Source organism: Panthera leo, chromosome A1 (assembly GCF_018350215.1).
Source record: "Panthera leo isolate Ple1 chromosome A1, P.leo_Ple1_pat1.1, whole genome shotgun sequence".
Taxonomy (NCBI): Eukaryota; Metazoa; Chordata; class Mammalia; order Carnivora; family Felidae; genus Panthera; species Panthera leo.
The window spans coordinates 105,594,390-105,610,252 of NC_056679.1; the positions used below are offsets into that span (position 1 = coordinate 105,594,390).

Below are 15,863 nucleotides of genomic sequence, written 5' to 3' on the forward strand. Positions count from 1 at the left end.
AAAAAAAAAAAAAAAAAAAAAAAACTAAACTAAAAATCACTTAAATGCCTCCCAAAAACAAAATTTTAAAAATAAACAGGACACATCCATAAAAAAAGATACAATTTAAAAGTTTCAACTTACTACTGTTTCTTATTTTTGAATGAAATATTTAATGTTTGTATACAGTAGGGCTTACCATGTGTCTGGCACTGTTCTAAGCACGATACAGGTAGCAATTAATGTAATCCTCATAAGTCTAGGAGATGGCTACCATTATTATCCCTATTTACAAAGGAGAAATCTGAGGCACAGGGGTCACACTAGCCCAAGTCACACGATGAGGTGCGCTTGAAGCTAAGAGTCAAATCCAAATAGTTTGGCTAAGAGCATGCTTGTAACCACTACACTATTCTGTAAAAGCATTTCCTTCATATATTAGTATTTGGTAACAATTTTGAACTTCAAAGTTTGCAAATGTTCACCACCTTCAGAGTTTTAAGTATTAAAAGTAAATCAGTACAGAGAGAAAAATAACTTTTTCAATACAAAATTTGAGTGAAAGGGATTTCCTTGATTAGTTTTATGACAAATACAGGTATTCATAGGTGGAAATGGGGAATGAAAAAAAGATTTTGACCAGCTTTATTTTAAATGTGTTATGGGCTTATAGCTGGGATAAGATTTAAACTCAATAAAACCTTGAGCTCTCTTTTTAGAAAGATATAACTTACAAATATAAATTTTTAAATAAGAATGTGATTGGGACTTGAGTAAGAAAACAAAATTATGACATTTACAGCATAAACAAGCTTCTCTAGGGTAACTTTTTTTTCCCCATAATAGGATAATTACTTTATTTGTCAAGAGAAATACCACTGGCCTAATCTGTATGCAGAATGACAGCCAGTAAAAAAGAAAAAGCAATAATCACGTAGAATGTGAGGACACACAATATATTCAAGTAAAACCCATTGTAAAGAAAAAAAAGAAAAAGAAAAAAGGCTGATTTCAAAGGCTCCACATGTCTTTGTATCTCACATATTCTAAAGCTGCAGGTATGAAGAGTTGTAGGTCTAACATAATCTATGCCTCCTTTTAGGATTTTTTGCATTTGTTAACTGAGAGGCTTGGAATAATAACCTAAGTCTCTTCTCGTCCTAAAATTCTAAGTACATTCACTACACACTAGCAAATACATTGCACATACAATGCCACAGGCTAACTTTCTGACAAAAGGGGAAAATGAGCAAAACGATTGGAGTACTCCCTCATGGCACTTGTCTGTTCTCCTGACGGTTAGTCTCTAAATTGACACACGGTAAATCTAATAAACAAATGTTGTATCCTGATAGTGTTTCTACAAGTTTCACATGCACAGTTTGATTACATTTCCTGGAACCCTTGCTCCCCACCATTACCCTCCCATTATGTTGGCTAATACATGGTACTAAATTCAATCTATTACTACTTTTCATCTGTCTCCATCTCTTGGCCCAGTTTAATACAGCTAATCTTACTTTAAGAATGACTTCATCTGGTTTTCTTTTCAACTTTCAGGCCACTCCTCCTTTTTATCTAGTCTTTACATGTTGGAATTACACAAGGTTGGACTCTAGGCCTTCTTTTGAGCCCTATTATATCTATGTTGTTCAATATGGTAGCTACTAGTTCAGGGGGCTACTTAAGAAATTCAATAAAATTAAATTTTCAGCTCCTCAGTTGCACTAGGCATTTCAAGTGCTCAAGAGCCACAAGTGGCTCATGGTTACTATACTGGGCAGCAGTGATATAGAACATTTCTATCACTGCAGAAAGTTCTGTTGTACAGTGCTGCTCTACACCATCTCCCTAAGTGATCTTATTTGTGTCCATGGCGTCTACTTGCAGAAGATCCCCACATCTGTACTCTGTCATACAAACTTTTCCTATGAGCCCAAAACCCATGTCGCCAAATACTTTTCCATTTGGATGTTTCAAAAGTATCTCAGCCACAATATGCTCTAGACCAAATTTCTCATAGTCATCTCCAAACCTAGTTTTAGAATGTTCATTTCCTCACTCATGTCACCATCATCTAACCCCAGGTACATAGTTAGAAAATGCATACTTTATTATCTTTCATTCCTTAACCCCCCTTAAGTACCTCTCAAATTTTCACCTTCGTCATCTCCCGTGCATCCCACACAATCCAAACGAGCATAGCTTGATTAGTGAAGACATCTCTCCGAATTCAAATATGCATTTTGGCTGAGTGACCTCAGACAAGTTACTTAACCTTTTTTTCCCTTAACCAAGTTTTTCATCTGTAAAATGGGGGCAATGCTAGGATTTTCTTCATAGTGTTGTTGTAAGAATTAAGTAAGATTATGAATGCAGAGTCAAGCACAGAATCTAGGACAAGTTCTGTATAAACGTTAGCTAGTGGTACTGCTATCATTTTCTGCCTAGATTACTGAAATTGTATCCTTTCTTATTCTTGCCCCTCTCCACAATCTCCTGCCACAAAATCACTAGAGAGACTTTTAATAAATTTAAATCTGGTCATGTCCCCCTCTACCTCCCTGGAAACCCCTTAATGGTTGTATAGGGCTTTTAGAATAGAGTCATCTCTTACCACTCTTGTCTCTTAATCTCCATGCTTTAACCAAACTGGCCTCAAGCTCCTTAGGCCATGTTCAGTCCATGAGGGCTTTTGCCCACAATATTACTCTTTTTTGAACCCCTCCCCCCACTCCTGCAAGTTCTCACCCTTCAGACCTCAGCTGAAAAGTCACTTCCTCCCTCACTAAGTCTGGCCCCTGTATTTTGCATTCTCATTGTACTATGTTCCTCTCTGTCCTAGAACTTCTCAGCTTGCAATTACACATTTCTATGAGTGAATACTATTAATTGCTATACATGTATTTGTTTCCTCCAACGGATATCTCAGACTGAGCTCCCGATATGCCTCCTACCCAACCGTGCTCTATTCACCATCTCCTCCATCTCAGAAAATAGTAACGCGATTCTTTCAGTTGCTCAGGCCCAAAGGTGGATTCCCTTTCACCCTCCACATCTATCAAAAAATTCTATTGCTTCCCTAATTCAACCACTTCCCTCCCACTCCCATTTTCACTACTACCCATTATGGCCAAAGCCATACCATCACCTCTTGGATTGCTGAGTTGCCTCTTAACATCTCCTTGTTTCTTTCTTTGGCCCCACCACTTACCTTCTTGTATATTTACAAGGCAGTTAGGTTCATGTCTTAAATATATGTCAAATCGTGTCATTCCTCAACTCAGACACTCCAATAACTTGCCATCTGCTAGGAACTAAAGTGACCTTCCCACCCAAATCCATATGTGAGAGCCCTAATTCAGCCAACTGTATTGGAGATAGTGCCTTTCGGAAATGATTAAAATTAAATGAGGTCATAAAGGTGGAGCACTGATTAGATGAAAATGGTCCCCTTATAGGAAGAGACACCAGAGTTCTCTATCCACCAAGTGAGGACACAGTGAAAAGACTATAAGGTCTGTAAGCCAGGAAGAAAGCCCTTTCCAGAAGCTGCCCATACTGGCACCCTGATCCTAGACTTTCTAGCTGCCAGAACTGTAAGGAAATAAATTTCTGTTATTTAAGCAACCCAATCTACGGTACTGTGTTATGCCAGTCGAAACCAATATACCATCTCACTCAAATTAAAAGCCAAAGTCCTTCCAAGAGCCAATGGGGGGGGGGGGGGAGGGGTCCATTCTGGTCTATACCGCTTCCAACCCCTAAACTCTCCAACACAATTGCCTTTGATTCTTCCCATCCCTTCAAACAGCTTTTGCCACACGGGGCTGTATCTAATTCCATGAACATGTCAGGAATATTCTCACCTTTCGGTCTTTGCTTTTCTTCTCCCTAGAACAGTATTTCCCCAAATATACATAGAACTCCATCATTCAAACGTCGCCTTCTCAGTGGGGCCCTTCCATGACAAATTTTGCCACCTCCATCTCACACACATATCCCATTCTCCTTCCTCTGCACTCACTACTCGCTTGCTATACGTTTTATCTATTTGTCTTTATTGCCTCTCTCTCTCCCAAGGGAGACTACAATTTCCATGAGAAGCGACTGTCTGCTTTGCTCACTGTCACACCCTCAAAATACAGAGCACCGCATAGTAGGTGCTTACCATTTGTTCAGCTCAATGCATAAGGAATCCCAAGAGCTACCCAATTAGCATCCCTACCACACAGATCTGCTACTAAGGCAGCAATGCCCTTGTAGAAACTGCACTGCTTTAAGGACTGCCTGATTTTTCTGGCCTCTTCTGGTTTTCTCCTACTATCGCTAAAGCTCAAGAAGGACTTTAAAAACTGTCGCTACAGGATTCAAAAGTGGTTCCTTCCTGTCTCCATTTTTTACAACAGAAATAATAAATGTAGAAGAAAAGTTGCAAAGGTCAGATAAGATCACGGGTATCACAATTTCCTGAAAACTCCCTGGTTGCCAACTTTCTTCACAGCATTTCCAAAGAACCCTGCAAGCTCCGCGGCTCTTTGGTCATGTTTTCAGGGTTCAGCAAAGGATGGTGTTTAACCCCAGAGATAAAATTTTAAATACGCAAGCATAAATAAAAGACAAGGGCTCGAAGAAACCATTCGTTGCTGTTAGCTGCTTTTACGTGGGGCTGGGGATAGAATTTAGGTTAAAAATAGATTCTGCAGCTAAGAAAGTTGCAAAATCACGATATTCCTCTACATTTCACAGAAGAGAAACCAGGCTTGCGGAGGAGAGGAGGAAAACAGGAATTCCTCACAACCTAAACCAAGCCCAAAGTTCCCGGTGAGCGCTCCACGGTTAGTCACTGCTCTACAGTTAGTTACTTTTGTGTATTCACTTCCGAGCTCAGCTTCCTTTTCTTTCTGGAAATGCCTCAAGTTAAGAATCGCCTCGAAACGATAACGTATCACCACTAAGCTCCCTTCTCACCTTCAAACATCACAGCTTTTAAAATAAAGGTGTCATCGAAGCGTGGACACACCCACTGCATCTCCACTGGAATGAGTTTCTGGTTATGCAAATCTAACGCGGCCAGGCGGGGAGTCGACCGCCTCAAAAGCTGCACAGAGGAAATCCTGCCTCCCCCTAAGGCTCAGGCCTGGGGTGAGGGCCGGCAGTCGCGGCGGGCCGGAGCAGCGAGCGGACCTCGCCTCGGGGCGCCCCTCGGCGGCCACTCCGGAAGCACCTGCGGGCCCGACGGGAAAGCCCCCGGCATCACCCACGGGAGCGGGGGGCGGCTGGCAGCTCTAGCACCGCCTCGGGTACCACACGCCTGAGGTGAAGCGGCCCTGCCGCATCTCGCGAGATCTCGCCGGCGCAGCCCAAGTACTGCGAGCTCAGAACTTAAAAAAAAAGAGAGAGACAGAGAGAGAGAGAAATCGAAGAGAGAGAGAGCGCTCCTGGAGCCGCTGCAGTGGTGGCAACTGCCGCGGGAGCATCAGCAATCGGCGTGCGCCGAAGCAGGACTCGGCAGCCCCTTCACCCGCGGGGCCGGACGCCGTCCGCAGGCTGCTCCGCCGAGGCCTGGGCTGCCGGCCCATTGACGTGCAGCCCCAGGGGCGGGGAGAGAGGGAGGCGGCCGGGGGCCCTCTCCTCTTCGCCGCAGAGGGGGCGGGGGAAGGAGGTGGAGGGGTGGGAGGAGGGCGACGGAAGAGGAGGTAGCGGCGCGGAGATCCCGGTGACGGCGGTGAGGCGGTGCGCCGCCGCGCCTGCTCCCTGAGCGCGCTGCCGGTGCTGCTCGCGCTGCCGAGGCCCGGCGCGGACTGGACGGAGGCGTTCCTCGCGCAGGCAGCTCTCGCGTGGGGTCTCGCCGAAACCCGGGAGGGCCGGGACGCCGAGGGAGCGTCTGCCGCGCGACGCTGCGGGACCGCGGGTGGGCGGGCTGAGGGGCGGAGGAGCAGCCGACCCCGCCTCCCGCGTGCTGCAGCCGGAGCCGCCACCGCTGCGGCCCCGCCGAGGCTTTAAACAGCGGGGCCCGCCCCGCGCCCACTGCACTCGCGCGCCGACTCGGCTGCCGGCGGCGTTTGTGCCGGTCCGGGCTAGCGGCGGCGACTGGCGGGTGGAGGGGCGAGCAATTCCGTCACCTGGCGTCGTGGCCGCAGGCACCGCCGGCGGGGGGCGCGGAGGGCTTGCAGCCCGCGACGTCCGCCAGGCTCTCCGAGTCTGCCGGGGGTCGGGCGGCGATGGAACCGGGGCCCACGGCGCCCTCCTCCGGCGCCCCGAGGCTTCCCGGGGTCGGTGAGACGCCGCCAGCTGCCGCGCTGGCCGCCGCCGCGGTGGACCTGCCTGGCACGGCCGTGCCCTCAGCGTCCGAGGATGCTGCGGCCGCGAGCCGGGGCGGCGGCGGGGTCCGCGGGGAGGGCGCCGCGGCGGCTGGGGACGGACTGGGCAGACCCCTGGGGCCCACCCCGAGTCAGAGCCGCTTCCAGGTGGACCTGGTTTCCGAGAACGCCGGGCGGGCTGCGGCGGCCGCGGCGGCTGGTGCCGGGGCTGGGGGCAAGGAGACCCCAGCGGACGGGAAAGCTAGCGGCGAAAGCGCACCAGGCAAAGGCAGCGAGGAAGCCAAGGGCCGCTTCCGCGTAAACTTCGTGGACCCGGCTGCCTCCTCATCCGCCGACGAGAGCCTGTCGGATGCGGCGGGGGTCGGAGGCGAAGGGCCCAACGTGAGCTTCCAGAACGGCGGGGACACGGTGCTGAGCGAGGGCAGTAGCTTGCACTCGGGCGGCGGCGGCGGCAGTGGGCACCACCAGCACTACTACTATGACACCCACACCAACACTTACTACCTGCGCACCTTCGGCCACAACACCATGGACGCCGTGCCCAGGATCGATCACTACCGGCACACCGCGGCGCAGCTGGGCGAGAAGCTACTCCGGCCCAGCTTGGCTGAGCTCCATGATGAGCTTGAAAAGGTGAGCTCTCCCGGCCCCTCTCCCTGCATCCCTCTCACCAGTCCTCCCTCTTTCCCCAGCCACTGGTCCTCCTTGACCGGGGGGATGTGGCCGCCGGCTGGCCACGGGTGAGGTGGCGGGAATAGACGTGCACGACTCCGTTGGCTTCTCAGCAGTCAGCTGTCAAGGGTGGAATTGCAGAGGAATGTAACTTAATCTCATAAAAGTTTGCAGCGGGTTAAGCTAGTTAGGTAATGGAAGAGAGGCTGCATGTAACAACCTTCACCATCCACTTGTGTGTCTCCTGTATACTTTTTCTCATCCACGCTTTAACAGTCACCATCCCTCTGAATGACAGTCGTGCTTGTGGGCTCCTTAAAGGGAATGTGTGGGGAGGTTTAGGTGAGGATGTCTCTGGGGAGAGAGGGGAGAGCACCTACCATCTGCGCCCTTTTTAAAGGTTGTATTGTATGGCTTATGTACACCCACTAGGGGTCTCGAGAGTGGGAACGCTAGTGTTTGAAGGGAGAATCTTAACCGGATGTGTTTATTATAGTCTATGAATTATTAAAGCTGAAACCTGCTATCTTGACTATGCAAAGGATTATACAGATATTGAGATATGCTGTTCCTGATAATGGCATAAATCTGTTTTTTATTACGTAAATTTTTGGAGAGGACTATATAAAAAGATTACCGGGGGTCGGGGGAACGCAAAGTCCAAAATAGGGGGAGGGCAGAGAAAGTGAGAAAGAGAAACAAGAGAATTGGTTTTTTTCTATGAAGGATGTCCATAACTTCTGGGGTCCTGGGTAACTGGTTACACTTAGTGAACAGAAAACCATCCCTATAAGGTCGATTGATGTCTGCAATTCTGTTTTTTATGGCCACATATGATTTTTATTTCTTCAGGGCCCAATATTATTATTTTGAGATAACCTCAACTCTTTGAGATTTGATTAATATTTAACTTTTATGAGTTCGGATTACTTGATTTCCACTTTAACAAGTATATGATGATTACATCGATGAGATATTGTGAATGCAAATGTGGAAAAGTTTAAAGACAGAAAGTATGTAATTTCTTTTGGATGTGATTATTTGATCTCATACAGTCATTTCATACAAGACTATACTTGTCTTAGTGTTTGATAATGTAACATTCATACAGTTTGAAATAATTATAGAGGTCCCAATCCTTAGTGCTTAGTGACTCTTTAAACGCCTGACATCATTTAGCTTTCGATAATACTACTCCTGTTATTCCATTCTGGTATTTTGTCATATCGAAGAAAAATGATTTTTAAAACACTTACACTTCTATACTTTCTTTCAAATTTATTATTTTTACCCTTTCAAAACTATACATCTTTGTAAAGTAGATGTGTAGGTGGTAATTTCTCTTTTATTACAGCATTTTTATTATTTAAAAAATCATAAAGCTGTATTTCAGATAACACCAAAGCTGAGTAGTTTAGTAGTAAAGCAGTCTAAATTTACCCATAAGTGTTAAAAAGGGTTTTTAAATGGAAGTATGTTATAGACCTTGGACTTGTAAGCATCCTATAAAATTGTCTGAATGGCAAAGCACTTCGAGTTCTCCAAAACTTGAGGGTTTGTGTTTGGGAGCTTTTGATCAGTTTACAGTGTCTTAAAAAGAACACCTGTATTGTTAGCTGTGTAGTTGAAGAAACCACTCAACCTTTTCAGCCTCCTCTCCTGCTTATTTTGAAGATTTCATTTTGAAGATTAGAAAGAAATGAACATCAAGGCCCGTGTTCAGTGCCTGGAAAATAATGGCTAGTATAGTTATTATTTGATACATGTTGGTCCTTCAGAAAGTACATAAACTCTAGGATTCTCTTAATTTCTACTTTATTAGATGAATATAGTATATAAAATGTTATGTTCATAGTTCATTTATGCAACAGGTGGTATAATGAGTTCTTTATAGTTTTTGTTTGTTTTTGTTTTTACCTTCTGCCCCTTGGTTCCTTTATGGTCAGTGAAAAAGGTATGTTAGGTTAACTAAGCATAGAATCTCCTATGGAAGATAATTTTGTTTAGAATTTAGCAAATGGACTGAAGAAACATGTCACGTTAAGGAATACAGATGTGGATATAGAGATATACCACTGTTGAAGGAGGGCAGGAAAGGGGTTATAACATAGTTTGACTAGATCCCAAAAGGTTGTTTATCACCCAGTCTAGATTTACTTTTACCTGCATAAAATCTCTTCTAAACTTCTAGCCCTCAATGAATCATAATATTTAGAATTCTGTAACATTGAATTCTAGCGCTTGATCAGTGTCCTGTAGGCTGCTTTGGTCACTGAGTGCTTAAGAACCTACCTTAACTGGATCTAACTCTGTGCCATGTTCTATAGCAGGACAAAAGAAGTAAAAGACAAGAGCTCTAGATCCTTATTAGGAGAAAGAACTATATTCTCAGTCTTCTACTTGAATTCCTTTCTTTGCCCACCACTGTGACTTAAACGTTTTTTCCCTAAAAATCCAAATGAAGTGCAATAAATATTCATGCTGCATCTTGCTGTCTTATGCAGCCATTGTAGAGCCAGGACTCATGAGTTTTTCCATTTATCAAATATTTATTGGAGACAGGAATTTGTTAGGTATTGGCCACCTGGCTATTGGTACTGTGGGTTGATGCAGTGGTTAGCAAAACAAATATTGTGCCTAGATATACCGTAACCAAATAGTTGCACAAATAACATAGTTTTACCAACTTTATTTGCAGTGCTATGTAAGAAAGATGTAGGGTCTAGTAAGGATATAATGGGACCTGATCATATTGGAGTTGGGAGGGCTTTTTTTCAAGAAATGTGACATCGAGCTAAAACCTAGAGGGTAAGTTAATGATAGGGCAGAACAGCATTCCAGGCCTAGGGAACAGTATATGTGAATATAGTGAGGGGAAGAGAGTGGTATGCCCAAAGAACTATCAAGAGGCCAGTAGAAGATTTTATTATAGATACAGTGGCAAGTTCTTGAAGGATTTTTCGTGAGGTAGCAACATGATCTGTTTGGTTTGAACATCTCTGGCTGCTGGATAAAGAATGGATTAGCAGGGGCAACAGTGGAAGCAGGGAGACCCAACCTATTACTGAGTTACAGATAATAACAGTTGGTGGCAGAATGAGTTGCATGCAGGTGCATTGGATATGGGAGTGAAAGAGAAGCGGATTCCCCAGTTTTGGACTTGAGTAACTGTGTAGATGGTGCCACCATTGCCTGAGGTGGCCAACCCAGGGGAAGGACTAGATATGAGAGGGGAAAGAGAGAATTGTGTTTTGAGTAGTATCTTGAGCTGGTAAGATAATTAGCCCAAGAGTCATATTGAGGGAGGGGAGCTGAATACATGTTATATCTACACAAACTTTATGTATATGTATGTATATACACATATGTACATACACATGCAGGTATGTGTACATGTGTATGTATATACATGTGTATATACGTGTGCGTATACAACAAAAATATATATGTGTGTCTATATACAGAGAGAGAGAGAGAGAGAGAGAGAACGCGCACGCACGCGCTGAAGTCATGGACTTGAAATGACTTCAGTAGAGTGGGAGGATAACAGAAAAGAATTTGAGTCGGGGAGGGGCGCCTGGGTGGCTCAGTCCGTTAAGTGTCCAACTTTGGCTTAGGTCGTGATCTCACGGTTTGTGGATTCGAGCCCCACATATCCGGCTCTGCTGTCAGCATGGAGCCTGCTTGGGGTACTCTGTCTCCCTCTTCTGCCCCTCTCCCGTGCAGGTGCATGTGCGCAGTTTCTCTCTTAATCTCTCAAAAATAAATAAACATTAAAAAAAAAAAAAAAAAAAAAGGAAATAGGGTCCGGGGTTGGGAATAGGGAATGTGTAAGTCTGTTAGAAGTTGAGGAGACGAGAGCAAGGGGAAGTGAGAAGGAGCTGCTAGGCTGGTGAGAAATAGCCAGGATAGCAATGTCAGGGAAGCTGAGAGAAGAGTTTTAAAGATGCCAGAAACTCTTCAGTGCTGATGCCAGGAATTGATTTTTTTTTAATGTTTTTCAAAAAATGAATCCAAAGTAGTGATTCTTGCCCCTACAAGAAGAAATTTAAAAGTGAAAGGCAAACAAATAAGCATTTGATGGGCAACTTCACTTACAGATGGACAACATGATGATCAAATGTAGAAAAGTTGGGTGGTAGACAATCCATAATAGCTTCTACTGGATTTAAAGCATTATTAAAAGAGTTCTAAAGGTAGAATTACCTTTGCACAGTAGTTCTTAGTCAAAGCTTGAGAGCCTTTGGTGGTTGGATGTCAAGACTTTGCATATGGCCTCTCTGTTACAGCCTTTTTCCCGAATAAGAAGAGGAGGAACTACATTTAGTGTCTTTTATGTCTCCCTGAGCTTACTCATTTTTCCTACATTGCATCAGAAGCAGTTCTTACACATGTTATTCATGATAAAATGGGTTCACAGAAGCTGAAGAAATTACTTACTGCTACTCATAGAAAGTGATACAACTGGAAATCACTCCCAGGGATTTCTCACTCTAATGCTTAGAAATAGTAAGTAGCTCTTCTCTCTTACTATGATCTCTTCTGCCTTCCTGTTCCCCAGACGTGCTGTGAGATGACAGGGATGTTGAGGGGGACATGTTGGAGATTACCAACATTATCCCTCTGCCCTGACTTCCTTAAAGTGGAATGATTATATAACTGAGAGATATGAGGAGGAATGCTTGTGAAAATGTGATTATTGATGAACATGACTGTCGCTTTCATAGGATATGGGCCTGTGTCTCATTTATCTCCATACAGAGAATAGGTACTTAATAAACATTTGTTCATTGAATGTGTCAGGGTAGGTAGTTCTTCCTTCTTAACAAGGAATTTACGTAGAACATCATACAGTATGTTATCTACACGTACTCGTGTAGCTGCTTCTCTGAGTGGGTTGCATTGATTCTTGGACAAGAAATTCCACACACTACTAACTACTTCAGTACATAGCTTGCGTCCTTGAAGGTTCCTGAAGGAACCAGAATGGGTCACATCCTGGGAAGGGAGGGCGGGTAGGAGAGTGCCAGGACTGAATAAAGGTGGGAACCTGATAAGAAATATTTGCACATGGCAAAGTCAAACTTGAGAGATTTTACACTTTTGCCAGGGGCTCTACCCTGCTTAACCCAAGCCACCTGAAGCGAAAGCTGGTTTTTCCATAATACTGTACACAGTCCCCCAGGTAGTCTACCCTGCCTGGGTAGAAGGAAAGATAAACTTTGGGATTTAAAGTGTGGTAGAACTGTACATTGCTATCATAACTGATGTCTTCCCGATCCCATGAGACTGGACTAGTGTGTCTTGGTTTTTGTTTTTTTTTTTTTTTTTTTTTTTTTTTAATGTATATTTTATTTTTTGAGAGAGAGAGGACAAACAGGGGAGGGGCAGAGACAGAGAGGGAGACACAATCCAAAGAAGGCTCCAGACTCTGAGATTCAGCACAGAGCCTGATGCAGGGGTCGAACCCACAATCATGAGATCATGACCTGAGCCGAAGTCAGATGCTTAACTGACTAAGCTACCCATGCACCCCTCTTGGTTCTTTGGTGTTGAGTGTGTTTGTTTCAAATAATTTTTTTTTAATTTATTTAATTTGAGAGATAGCACAAGTGGGGGAGGGGGAGAGGCAGAGAGAGAGAGCGAGCGAGAATCCCAAACATGAGGATTGTAAGAATTTGCCAGGGCAGAACCCAACACAGGGCTTGAACTCAGGAAATCAAGAGTTGGACACTTAACCAACTGAACCGCCCAGGTGCCCTTTAAATAAATTTTAATTCCATGTTTCATATATGTGTTTGGAAAGTTTCCAGTACTAATCCTATTGATACCTTGCTGAAGTGAAATGAATATGGATTTAGTTGTTCAACAAATCCTTACTGTGCACCAGCAGCAACAGCACTGTTTTAAGTGCTGGAGATACAGCCATGAACAGAGACAAATCATGGAGCTTTCATTCTAGTGTTAGGAGAAAATAAGCAAATGGGTCAGATGTAATTACTGTGCAGAAAATTAAAGGTGGTGATGGCTGGGGTAATGCTGTATAAGAGTGGTCAGAGAGGGCTTCTCTGAGGCACGAACAGACTCTAGATGAGGGATCACCCCTTGCAGATACTTGGGGTAGAAGAGCAATCTAGGCAGATGAATGAACAGCACCATGACCCTGAGGTGGAAGTGTGTCGGGGGTGATTGAGATACGAGAAGGCAGCAGTACTGGAGGAAAAAGAGGGAGAGAGAGGAGAGGAGGTCAGAGCAGTTGTGAGGAGCAAGCCTAAAGTAATGGTGTTTGAGGTGATGACAGGTATTAAGGTGCTAGGTATATTTAAAAGATAGAATTGTTGGGATTTGCTGATTGTTTGCATGACGGGTGCATGGAAAGATTAATGCTAGGGTTTGTTCCCTGTTTGGAATGGAGTTGATACTTGAGATGAGGAAGATTGTGGAAAGAGCAGGTTTGGGAGGTGGATTCAAGAGTTGGTTTCATTGTGCAAATTAGTTCTACCATGGGGCAGGCACTAACAAAATGACAGCCTCTACTTTGTGAAATAATAGTACTTAAAAATGGGTTTTAATTTGTAGCTTAAAAATGTGCTTTTATACTTCAAATTTTAGGTCAAGCCATGAATCAGTAGTTGTTCAGAAAGAGTATACAGCAGAGTACAAAGGAGTGGGCAACAAAGGAGTGAGGGATGGACAACAATGAAAACAACTTAAAATAATTGAAGTTAAAAACATATCAATGTTTTCTTATTTAAAATATGAAAGCTGTCATCTGCCACTGACTCCTTTATCCTGTGATTTTTTTTACTAGAATCTGTATCAGTGCTGTCCAAAAGCTGTTACGAAAAACTGGGTACTGATAGAGAACTTGGGGATTTCTAATTAGAAGGTGGGAAAAATCTAAAAAGCAAAAACAGCTTAGTGGAATGTTGTCTCTGCAGAAGCTAATTATGACAGGTGATTTGTAGTGCCCTTGGGCTCTGAAATTTCCTTGCTTTAAATTTTCACTATGCTGTTTTTCAACATTGACTGATGAGACATTCATCTAGGTTGAGAATCATAGAAACATCTGAGATGGTTCTTTGTTTTGGTGTCACTTAGTTCCTTCAACAGTGTGGTTTCTAACAGAGTTAACTGTATAAGTCATTTTGGGGCTTTGTGGAGGGTAGGTGACTTTGTAAGGTAGGCTTGATTTTTCCAGTGGAGATTTAAAGGACCTGTGAGGGGGCGCCTGGGTGGCTCAGTCGGTTAAGCGTCCGACTTCAGCTCAGGTCACGATCTCGCGGTCCGTGAGTTCGAGCCCCGCGTCGGGCTCTGGGCCGATGGCTCAGAGCCTGGAGCCTGCTTCCGATCCTGTGTCTCCCTCTCTCTCTGCCCCTCCCCCGTTCATGCTCTGTCTCTCTCTGTCTCAAAAATAAATAAACATTAAAAAAAAATTTTTTTTTAAAGGACCTGTGAGGACCCTGACCACCTGCTGTGCTATGGCTTCTGTGCTATCATTTTATTTAAATAGTTCTTGTTAAAGTGACCGGTGACCTCCATCCTATTACCATGTCCAGAAAACCTTCTCCCCTCACCCCCACCTCCTCAGCACTCAACCTTCCAGCAGAATTTGATTTTCTCTTGAGGTCTTCTTTGCCCTTCTTGGACTTTGTAACACCACTTTGCCTTTTAACTTTTCTCCCTTTCTGGCTCTTTGAGCACAGGGTCTTAGGCAGTCTCCATCATGTCCAAATTGGCCTTCCTCAAGGCTTGATTCTGCCTTTTCTTCTTCCTCTGTTTTCCTTTTTCTTTCCCTATGCTGTATCATCTGTAGGCTAACGAATCCCCAAATTTTGTGTCCTACCCACATCTCTTTAGTGCGTTCAGGACATCCAGTGACTATGGGATATTTTTGCTTCTTATCTGAAGGACACCCTGTACTCACACACCTAGGATTTTCTCCCTCCCATTCCAAAAGCAAAACGACCCAGGCATCTTCCAGTATGCCCTGTGTCTCCATGGATGGTACCACTATTCATTGTTACACAGGTGAGAAGTATATGAGTGAGTCCTCCTTGATACTTTTTTTCATCCTCCCTCATCAAGTTTATCACCAAGTGCTTTCTATCCCCTTTATTTCCTAAATATTCTTTTCATCTTCACTATTCCCATCCTAAACCAAACTGTAGCATGTCCCTCTGTAACCTAATAACTGGATTTCCCCTATTCACTGTGCACTCCCAACACTGTTGTACCTAGAGTAGTTTTAAAACAAAAAGGATATGTTATCCCTTGGCTTAAAACTAGCACCTCATTGTCCATGTCTGGCTTACCTGTTCCTCACTGTTTCAGTTACTCAGTGGCACAGTATTTCCTTTGGCCATAGGGCCTTTGTACATAATATTGTCCAAGATCTCTTCTTCCCTTCTCCTCCATACATGCATTGTTAACTTTTCAGTTTTAAGATTTCACTCCCATCCTGTTTCCTCAGAGAGGAAGCTTTTATCCTCTAGCTGGGACAAAACACTTCTTCCCTGAGAGCATTTATATCATGTAATAATAGTATATTTATTAATGTGGTTATTTGAATTGGCATGAGTTGACTTCAGGCTCCCTGAGAAGCAAACTATGTCTGTGGCTACTTATCATTATGTGTTTCTAGTACCTTTTATATAGTTTTGACTGTAGCATGCCCTGAACCAATACATTTTGAAATAGAGAACTCATTCTTTGTAAATTAATGGAATACAAAAGAATCTTATACTCTTTGACACACCTTATATTTGTTATTTAGAATCTCTAAAGGACATTTGACAGACAAATTACCCCAATATGCATATTGGGAGTTTAAGAAGCCGAAGAGCCCAGTAAGTAACCTGTCCACAATCCTAGGACTTGTAACTACCT

At 44.0% G+C, this 15,863-nt stretch overlaps 1 protein-coding gene across 2 annotated transcripts in view; it reads left to right on the forward strand.

Moving 5' to 3' along the window:
* Positions 1-6,115: 6,115 nt before the first annotated feature.
* The window catches only part of SLC12A2 (solute carrier family 12 member 2), a 109,998-nt gene continuing 100,250 nt past the window's right edge, over positions 6,116-15,863 (forward strand). For both annotated transcript variants that reach the window (XM_042934240.1, XM_042934249.1), the window contains exon 1: positions 6,116-6,935. In XM_042934240.1, the coding sequence (XP_042790174.1) occupies positions 6,204-6,935 (732 nt within the window). In that variant the 5' untranslated portion in view covers positions 6,116-6,203. The remainder of the gene's footprint in view (positions 6,936-15,863) is intronic.